The sequence below is a fragment of the Triticum urartu genome, chromosome 6A (genome assembly GCF_056163025.1).
Source record: "Triticum urartu cultivar PI428250 chromosome 6A, HENAU_Tu73, whole genome shotgun sequence".
Classification (NCBI taxonomy): Eukaryota; Viridiplantae; Streptophyta; class Magnoliopsida; order Poales; family Poaceae; genus Triticum; species Triticum urartu.
In genome coordinates this window covers 25710984-25721781 of record NC_141878.1, presented here as the reverse complement: position 1 = coordinate 25721781, position 10798 = coordinate 25710984, and the positions used below count along the sequence as shown (strand labels likewise).

At 42.9% G+C, this 10798-nt stretch overlaps 1 protein-coding gene across 1 annotated transcript; it reads right to left on the bottom strand.

Annotated features, from left to right (window-relative positions):
• Positions 1-1823: 1823 nt before the first annotated feature.
• On the bottom strand, positions 1824-10293 carry LOC147963455 (uncharacterized). The gene is made up of 5 exons (XM_087529581.1): positions 9975-10293; positions 8354-8498; positions 7970-8271; positions 2496-2623; positions 1824-2417 (listed from the first exon to the last, which is right to left on the bottom strand). Exons 1-5 carry the CDS (start codon positions 10291-10293, stop codon positions 1824-1826), a joined length of 1488 nt encoding a protein of 495 aa, XP_087385707.1.
• Between the last annotated feature and the right edge of the window lie 505 nt (positions 10294-10798).

Genomic DNA, 10798 nt, shown 5'->3' with positions numbered 1-10798 from the left:
CTTGTGCTGCAAGGTATCAACAATAAGAATTGTTGGGCGCTGGTGACCCTGGATCCGGGAAGACGGTTGGTTGTCTACTGAAGGAGAAGGGCATCAGAGATAAAAAGAGAGGTAGTGCTTGCCCACGACCTATCATCTTGAAGGAGAAACCAGATAAGTGGGGAAACAAGAAAAGTTGCACTGTAGGAAGGCGTCCGTAAGTGCTTGATGGGTGGCTCTCAGTGTGTTTCCCTATCATCATGGGTGTGCTCGTATCTGTTGCCTTTGACGATGTCTTTTTGCAAAAATTCTGCCTCCATTTCAAAAAGAAATAAGAATTGTTGCATGACCAACTTGGCATGCTGAAGCTGAGCCGATACTCAATTGGAACCCATGGGATCTCTGTGTTGTTGTGGGCACTAGTACAATTTAGGGCTATTCACATGGTTTGGACTCCCAATCACACGCAGTTTTTGGAACCGTTTGCTCGAGTGGGTTGGTGATAGGTGGGGTCCATCATTGAACAATGAGAAAACATCTGCGATGAGCTGGGGGTTCCCAAATGGCCCACAAAGCCTAATCGTGTCTGATTCCTTCAAGGTTCTCACACATTGCATAAAACAAAATCGTTCGTGAAAGGAGATGCATCGCACAAAATTATCTTGTGTAAATTATTAATTTTACTCTAAATTTATTTTCTTTTGTTTATAGTAGTGCAGGAAGGACCACATGAAGTACGTAATACATACTTAGTATTTAAGAATTGACCCTCCTTACCCCACCTAACTGTGACTATCATGTGGAAGTACACCTCCCCACTACACCTGCCCCCATGTTGTTTATATGCTAATTGATTTTGACATAGCGGTTCCCTAATTCACGTGTCCATTGAAGAGTAGGGCCCTGTTTGGATTACCGTTTCCCTTTTATAAATACACTTGTAAATAATACATGTCTTAGTCCGTCGTTTCATTTCCAGATGTAAATTGCTCAGCGGCCGGTTAGAGATATGCGTGCAATTGAAACACCTCCGTATCGAATTACATCAATTCCAAGCGTGCCCTAGATGTTTAGATTCTCTGTTCTGAGATGTACAACTAGATGTTTGTTCTGAACCACCGACTGTTTTTTGTTTGTTTGAGAAAAGGCCTTAGCATTATTAACTCCTGGCATCACATTACAAGCAGCGTGGAGGATAGCCATTAGCATGGGAGGTACATCCGCAATAATCAGCACTTGATCTTCAAAATTCCTGGCATGTGTCGCCAGGTCATGAGCCATCTTTATTCCTTTTTGTCCTCACCGCACTGATTGAGACCATAGTTGCCATGTTTCTGGTACGGTGGGAACGAGGAACGGGAACGGGGGACGAGAGTCGGAGGCTGGAAAAAATAGGGTACAGTGGGGGTATACATCTCTAGAACGATTTTTGTCAAGCGGAAACACGATCCAATCAATTCCGGTACGATGAATCCGGTACGGTACCACGGAACGAGGAATTACTAGTTGGAATGATGAACCCGGTACAACGGTGGATCAACCATATGAACGATGATCAGACATGATATATTTAATTAAAATTTCAGCATGAGTACTTAACAAAATACTTGACTTAACCAAAGTAGCAAACAAGAAAACAGATTGACTAAGGTAACAGACACAATCACTTCAATAGCAGCATCCAAGTGACTCATCTTCCAGGTTTCCAACCAATAAAGTTTCGCCAATAGATTAACTCGCCATGTACCTTCAATTAAAAGAGAACTATTAGTGACCATAGAATGTACAGATTGGAGTCAATATATTGAAGAGTTCAGATTTAGTACCGTACACTTCCTAGTGTTTCAAGTCCTCTGAATTTTGCGTGGTGGTTCAGCATCAGCTGCTTCATCCTCCAAGCTATCCCAACGCAGCTGCTCAAGCTTCAAGCTTGAATCCTCCAGCAAATCATTCTCAGGCTCAACATCCCACTTATAATGTGGACCTGAATTGTAGCCCTCTGAAAACCTCCTCTTCAGACGCTCGTTTGCATGAATAAAGACAAGCTTATCGGCTGTCGTTGCATTCAGCTTGTTTCTCTTTACATTATGTATGAATGAGTGGGTACTCCAATTTCTTTCGGCAGAGGAGCTGCTTATTGGCTGAGACAAGACTTTCTTTGCCACCTCACTTAAAGTTGGAGTTTGTGAGCCATAATTGAACCACCATTCTGTGGCATTCATCGTGGCTGCATCAGCCTGAACGACGTCTATTGCATACAAACCTTTCTTCATTATAAAGGTGTTAAGCTCCTCACGTAAAAGAGCATACTCTTTTTTGTCTTCTGCAATTCTATTTAGAGCCTCTATAACACCTTCCATAACCTCACTGTCATCATTTGGAGCTTTCCTTTGACCACCACCAGGAGCAGGACTTGCAAGATAGGCTTGATCATAATACTTAGGAGAAAGAGCAAACGCTAAGCAATGAAACTGCCAGTTCATCTTTCCCTACCGATAAAGAATAATTTCATTTACCTTCGACCAATCATCTTTGTGAGGGTTATCTTCCTTTGTCATGACTTCTTGCATCTCGCCAAGCATATTGTCCATTCTTTCATATATATCACCAGATTTTGGACCTTCTCCATCACTGAACTTGATTACTGTTAGATAATAACGAGAATAAACGAGACAGAGAAACACAGATTTTTACGTGGAAACCCTTGCGGGAGAAAACTACGGACGCACGAAGGCGCAATCACTATGATGAGGAGTATTACAAGCACGAGACGACAGGCCGTCTGAGGTGCGACTACATGGGATATATATGAGGGGCAACACATAGGAGTCCTTGTAGGATAAGTAAACGAGTTGTACTCGTACGCGTCGGTACCAACGCAAAAGGCCCACACCGTATGTACTACGTCTAGTCCAATACGGTACTAGAATTTGGATCACAATTTAACAATCTCCACCTTGAGCCAAATTCCCTCCAGTAGTCGAAAAAAGTGAATAACTCCATCCAAATCAGTTTAAACACCTTGTTCGTCAAAGTCCATAGGACTAGTGAGAAATACCAACTAAGCCTGAGCAAAGCTCAAACTTATTGGTCGGAACTGGCTTTGTCATCATATCAGCGGGATTATTATGAGTACTTATCTTGCATACCTTCAAATCACCTTCAGCAACAACATCTCGAATATAATGAAATCTGACATCAATGTGCTTTGTGCTCTCATGATACATTGGATTCTTTGTAAGATATATAGCACTTTGACTGTCACTAAATATGGTAGGGCAAGATGAATCTCCACAAAGCTCAGTGTACAAACCTCTCAACCAAATAGCTTCTTTGCATGCCTCAGAAATAGCCATATACTCGGCATCGGTAGTGGAACAAGCCACAATAGACTGCAAAGTTGCTCTCCAACTCACAGCACAACCACCAATGGTGAAAACATAACCTGTGAGTGATCTTCTCTTATCCAAATCACCAGCAAAATCAGAATCAACAAAACCAACAAGTCCATCTCTAGATTTCCCATACTGTAAATAAGCATTAGAAGTACCTCGTAGGTATCTGAAAATCCACTGAACTGCTTTCCAATGTTCCTTTCCAGGATTAGCCATGTATCTACTGACAACACTTAATGCATAAGATAAATCTGGACGAGAACAAACCATGCCATACATAAGTGAACCAACTGCACTTGAATATGGAACTCTAGACATGTACTCAATATCTGCATCTGACTTAGGACATAAAGCTGATGATAATTTGAAGTGTGCAGCTAACGGAGTACTTACTGGCTTGGCACTATGCATATTAAAACGACGAAGAACTTTATCAATATATCCCTTCTGACTTAGATATACTTTTCCAGACGGTCTATCTCTGGATATTTCCATGCCAAGTATTTTCTTTGCTGCACTCAAATCCTTCATCTCAAATTCATTACTCAATTGCTTCTTTAGTTCATTAATCTGTGACATACTCTTTACAGCAATAAGCATATCATCAACATAAAGGAGCAAATAAATAGTTGAACCATTGACAGTTTTCAAATAAACACAACTATCATAATTAGACCTTTTGAAACCTTGAGAGAGCATAAAGGTGTCAAATCTGTTGTACCACTGTCTAGGGGATTGCTTCAATCCATAAAGAGATTTCTTTAACTTATAGACAAGCTTTTCTTTTCCAGAAATAACAAAACCTTCAGGTTGTTCCATATAAATATCCTCTTCTAATTCTCCATGTAAAAATGCAGTTTTAACATCCAATTGTTCAAGCTCAAGATCATGCATGGCAACAATACTGAGTAAAGTGCAAATAGAGCTATGCTTCACAACAGGAGAAAAGACTTCGTTATAGTCAATACCTGGAATTTGACTGTAACCTTTAGCAACTAACCTTGCTTTATATCTTGTCTCATCATTAGGAGAAACACCTTCTTTCCTCTTGAAAACCCACTTGCAACGAATAGGTTTCTTCTCTCTAGGTAATCTTACTAAATCCCAAGTGCCATTCTTTTCAAGTGATTCCATCTCATCATGCATAGCGGTCATCCACTTATTACTATCACTACAAATAATAGCCTCAGAATATGAAGAAGGCTCAGCATTACCTTCAATTTCTTCTGCAACAGATAAAGCAAAAGAAACAATATTGCACTCTTCAATTAACCTGTCAGGTTTATTACTACCCCGTCTAACTCTGTCACGTGCAAGATTCCAACTGGGTGGAACAATAGGCTGATTTGGAGTTGGAGTGACATGATCATCATTAACGACGGGTTCATCATGTGCATCAACAATTTCATTACAAGATGTATCACCTGAATCAATAACATGCTCCACCTGAACAGTAGGCTGCTGAATAGGAGGCTGCTGTTCACTCTCAACAGGAACATTAGTAGATGAAACATCATGTAACATAGCAGATTCATTAAAGATAACATTTCTGCTAATAACAACCTTCTGGGTTTCAGGATTCCATAATTTAAAACCTTTAACACCAGACTTATAATCAAGAAAGATGCACTTAATAGTCCTAGGCTCCAATTTTCCATTATCAACATGAGCATAAGCAGTGCAACCAAAAACTCTCAACTATGAATAATCAGCAGGTGAACCAGACCATACCTCAATTGGAGTTTTCTTATTAAGAGCAATAGATGGTGAACGATTAATGAGATAACAAGCAGTGGAAGCGGCCTCAGCCCAAAAACGCCTATGCAAACCTGCATTGGACAACATTCAACGGGCTTTGGAAATAATGGTCATGTTCATGCGCTCAGCAACACCGTTTTGTTGAGGAGTATAAGGAACGGTGTAATGTCTGACAATGCCTTCAGACTTGCAATAATTCTTAAATTGCTTAGAACAGAATTCCATACCATTATCAGTGCGAAGTATCTTTACCTTCTTTTCAGTTTGTCTTTCAATCATAATCTTCCACTCCTTAAATGCTGAGAATGCTTCATATTTATGCTTCAAGAAATAAGGCCAAACTTTTCTCGAATAATCATCAATAATAGTCAGCATTTTACTAGCACCACCTAGTGACTTCTTGCGAGATGGTCCCCATAAGTCAGAATGCACATAATCAAGAATACCTTCAGTTGTATGAGTCGAAGTGTTGAACTTCACCCTCTTGTGTTTGCCGAAGATACAATGCTCACAAAATTTCAATTTACCAGGTTCATATCCATCAAGAAGACCTCACTTACTTAACTCTGCTAAACCAAGTTCACTCATATGTCCAAGACGCATATGCCAAAGGTTAGCAGCATCACAATCAGAATCCTTTGAAACAACTGGAGTAGCGTTACCTGAAACTGTAGAACCTCGAAGGTAATAAAGACCATTGGTCGAACTTAAGTCACCTTTCATCACAACAAGGGAACCTTTGGTGACTTTCAAAACACTATCTCCACCTGAATACTTGTATCCCTTTGCATCAAGGGCACTCATAGAAATAAGATTTCTCTTCATCTTCGGAATATACCGAACATCTGTCAATGTTCTAATTATGCCATCGAACATCTTGATTCGAATAGAACCTATACCTTCAATCTTGCATGGTGAATTATCAAAACCCAAAACGGAACCAACAGAAGTAGTGGAATCAAAAGTATTAAACCAATCTCTATGTCGACACATATGAAAAGTGCATGCAGTATCAAGTACCCACTCATCATTGGTCTCAGCACATCCAGCAATAACGACAAGAGCATCATCGAAACTATCATCACGAGCAACGTTAGCAGAATTTTCACCTTGTTTGTTACCTTTCCTCTTTTCCTTGTTCTGCAACTTGAAACACTCAGAGATGCCATGCCCGTCTCTCTTGCAATACCTGCAATACTTCCTGTCTCTGGATTGCGACCGGCCCCTGTAGCCGTTCTTACTTTGCCTCTGTTTCCATTATGTGAGTTCTTCTCCTTTGTCCTGCCACGAACAGATAATCCCTTGGCTTGGGATGAACTTGAACCATCATGAGGCACCATTAGTTTCATCTTCTCCTTAGAGTTCAAAACTTCATAAACTTCATTAAGTGTGAGAGTATCACGACTATATAATATGGTGTCTCTAAAATTGGTATAAGAACTTGGCAGTGAACAAAGTAACATTAAAGCAGTATCTTCCTCTTCATAATTAACCTCCATTGTAGCTAGATCAGATATGATCTCTTTAAATTCTGAAATATGATTCAAAACATTACCTCCCTCGGGTAACCTGTGCAGGAATAATTTTTGCTTCAGATGCATCTTGCTGGTGAGATCTTTAGTCATGCAAATCCCTTCCAGTTTTAACCATAGAGCGGCGGCAGTTTTCTCACTCAAAACTTCCTGCAAAATATTATTATGCAAATGGAGTTGAATTTGTGACAAAGCCTTACAATCAATTCTTTTCTCCTCAGTAGTCCAGTTCTCAATTCGATTCTTCCCAAAACTATCCAGTGCTACATCATAGTTGGCCTGTGCCAACAACGTCCGCATCTTGACTTGCCATAGGGTAAACCTTGTGTCACGATCCAGCAGCGGAAAGTCGTACTTCATGGATGCCATGAGTAGATAAATTTGTATACACAAAGTAGTACAAGTCGAAACAAAATATTCTTGACAGAATAAATTAATGCGGAGCAACCCAAAATAGGGTAAATAGCACCTGGAAAACGCTGGGTGTGGACTTAGCAATCAATCCACAACAAGTACTAGATGAGCCAACTTGCGATTTGACAACTAGTACTCCTGTGGCCTTAGCTAGTACTTCACCGTGTGATCCTTCGCCAGTAGCAGTACGATCGATTAAAAGAGCGTGAGTAGTAGTAGCAGCAACAACGCGTAATCTCCTCATACTTGTAGCCCCTCGGCTGTTGGCTCTTCACGCGTGGACCCGTACGCACGCGATGGCAGCGTACGACGTGGTGGAAAAAGAGCACGTGTCGAACTCGGCTTGGCGCAGTGGAAATCGATCCGAGGACGGATCGACGGATCGCCAGAAGACGCGTGCGGCGGCGCGCATGACAGAACCCTAATCTTCTGTCTCAAATCTTGTATCTAAAACTTTAGCTCTGTATACTACTTGTTAGATAATAACGAGAATAAACGAGACAGAGAGGCACAGATTTTTACGTGGAAACCCTTGCGGGAGAAAACCATGGACGCACGAAGGCGCAATCACTATGATGAGGAGTATTACAAGCACGAGACGACAGGCTGTCTGAGGTGCGACTACATGAGGTATATATGAGGGGCAACACATAGGAGTCTTTGTAGGATAAGTAAACGAATTGTACTCGTACACGTCGATACCAACGCAAAAGACCCACACCGTATATATTACATTTAGTCCAATACGGTACTAGAATTTGGATCACAATTTAACAATTACCATGTATAATGGTTTTGTGATGTCAAGGATGATTTTAATCTCATCCCAAAATGTCTCATCAATAATATTTTGGGCAATCGCATTTGCTGCTGCTGTTGTTTGTACATCACAAGCCTTCACCAGTTCCTTCCACTTGCTTGTGACAATGGTAGTTGTGAGCGCCTCTCGAACATCCATAAGCCTCTTAAGCACAATATAATGAGAAGCAAATCTTGTTTTTGAGACCTTCAAAAGATCCAACTTGGAGTTGCGTCTAAAGAGATCTCGAAAGTGCTGGTGGTTCCTAAAGAACTTCACAATTGCTTTCCCAGTCTGGTATGTATCAACCATCCAAGCAAACTTTTTTGCAAAATCTTTGAATACTAGATTCAGTGTGTGAACCACACGGAGACCAAAATATATGCTTATGCACCTGTCAAATAGAAAAGAGAAACACAATTGGATATACGTGATCCTCAAACTAAAATCAATGTACCAAACAATGAAAAACATACTTTCTGAATTTCTTCACCCGCAACTCTGCAATTAGGTGCATTATCATGATGACCTGAAGGACATTGGAAGGGCCAATCTCCTCAATAGCTTGCAGTAAGAATTGTGCAATGGCTTCACCTGTCTTCTCTTCTCCAGAGAAGTCTTCTGCGTACAGAAACATTGAACCACGGCTATTCGATGCTATTACGTTGATTAATGGATGGTTCTTCATATTTGTCCATCCGTCAGAAACAACAGAGACACCATGGGAATACCTATATACAGTTATAGACACCGTGAGACACCATCCGTCAGAAAAAATAGATGATTACAAATGCTAAATGTTTGAGGCTTACCATGTTTGTCTAACCGGAGCCAAATCATTCTCCACCTTTCTCTTACATGCATCTAGAAGAGTAGTCCTAGCCTTCTCATATGCAGGAGGTTTGTATCCCTTTGGTGCTCTCTAGATGGCTGCTACCATTTCATAGTATTGAGGACTTCTCAACACATTAAAGGGAATTCCATTAGCACAAAGGAACAACATTATTTGCATGTCCACTGCATCTCTTTCCACCCCAGCAAAAGCTTCTACTAATTGCTTTTTAGGCGCCGAGCCTGAAGCTTGTACTTTCTCAGGTTGGTGATACTGTAAATCAAAACAGGGAAAGAGTCATATAGGTGCCAATTGTTGTGGTGTTGTCTGAATAAATTTTCTCATAAAAAGTATGTGCATATACCTTATCATATATTTTCTTATACTTGACGCGATCACTTGCGACAGAGCAGCGAGCAATTTGTTTCGTCTTGCCAGGACCAACACCAAAGAAGTGCTGGTGAATTCTTGTATAACTACTCGTGTACTTCTTATCACAATGTTTGCATCGCCACGGTCTTGATCCACCAGAGTTCTTCCCTTTAGGTGCATCAAGAAAAAATACCTCATCTAGAAGGGATTTAGCAGGTTTTGCAGTACCATGCTCGGCAGATTCATCTTGTTCATCAGCGCTATTACGCTCATCATCGGAATTGATGAGATCAACATCATCGGCGTCATCCTCCTCGATGTCACTCACTCCGATCTGCTAACTTACGTTTCGACCCAAACGCCATCGCAATCTCTGAATAACGAACGGGTTCATATATTACATTCGAAAAAAGTGTATATAACCCCCAGAAGTATCGCGTTTCGGCCACATAACCCCCTCACCTCTAAAACCAGGATCTTAATCCCCTCAACTTTTAAAAACCAGATAAATCACCCCCTGACAGTCTTGTAGGTGGTTTCAGATGCTGGTTTAGGTCACGTGGCGGTGAGGTGAGATGGGGAAGCACCAATGTGATGGTCATTCCGTCGAACAATTTACGTGCACCCATTTAGTGTGCTCCCGACGTACATGTTGACCGTGTCTGCTCCAAACTCCATGCCCTGCCACCAGTCTGCCACGTGATGAACCTGGTGAGCACCACGTCGCAACCCATGCACATGCTTCCACAAGGCCTACCTCAACGGAAGTCGCTGGAGGACACACGGAGCGGAGCGGCAGCACAAGCGTCTGCCTCATCTTCGACACACTGTCGCACGAGCCCGTCCTCGTGGAGATCATCTACCACTCCAGGGAATCTGGCTCCCTCGAATACTTCGCGGTGTGCGGCTGTGCGCGGTGTTGCCGTGCGCCAACTTGGGGTACCACTCATCCACTCCCAGGAGTACGCAGTGCCACCGCCGGCCCTGCCGGTGGCCGGCGACACGCTGCCCACCCGCGTCGGCAAGGCGTTGTACTGGATGAGCGATAAGCGAGCAAGCTGTCGTATTCCTTCGACCAGCACCAATCGTGCTACCAGACACGACGGTGGACAACATCTTGAACACTGGAGTGTGCGCGCAGCAAGAGCGGCCAAGCCCATGTCCCCGCGCCCGGAGCCGATGGACCATGTCATCCAAGTCTGCGTTCCCCATGGCCAACAGGGTCTACATGCCTGCACCGAGGGCAATGCCGATGTCGACACCTTGCACCATGTTTAGGTGCACACACTGCCAGATCGTGATTTCAGCCCAGCGGGGCGGTCGGCCTCTGGTGGCGGAGACGGCGCTCCTAGCTCCAAACTTTTGAATCCACCCTTGTTGAAAGAGCTCGACGGTGCTGGCATTGAGCATGGCATAGGGCTGCAAGACCAGCGTCCGCGACAGACCGAGCATAATGAGGGTGCAAGCAGCAGCGCTAATGTACGCGGGAGAGAGCGGCGGGCAACTTACCGGCGGCGTCCGGAGAGGAGTGCCAGTGGCCACAGTCAGCAGTAGATCGGGCGCACGAGCGGCTTCGTCCTCTATTTCCTGGCGGCGGCCACAAATGTAGCAGGGGCTCATGCACGTGGGTGTGGTGAGAATATAAGTCAACTTGACCAGTGTGCCACGTGGGCAAAACCATCCTCAAAACCACCTACGAGAGTGTCAGGGGGTGATT

Coding starts and splice junctions, on each gene's coding strand:
- LOC147963455 (XM_087529581.1), bottom strand. CDS start 10,293: ATGGGGAACGCAGACTTGGATGACATGGTCCATCGGCTCCGGGCGCGG. Junction 8,272..8,353: donor CGGGTGAAGAAATTCAGAAA/GTATGTTTTTCA, acceptor TCTATTTGACAG/GTGCATAAGCATATATTTTG. Junction 2,624..7,969: donor GAAGGAACTGGTGAAGGCTT/GTGATGTACAAA, acceptor ATTATCTAACAG/TAATCAAGTTCAGTGATGGA.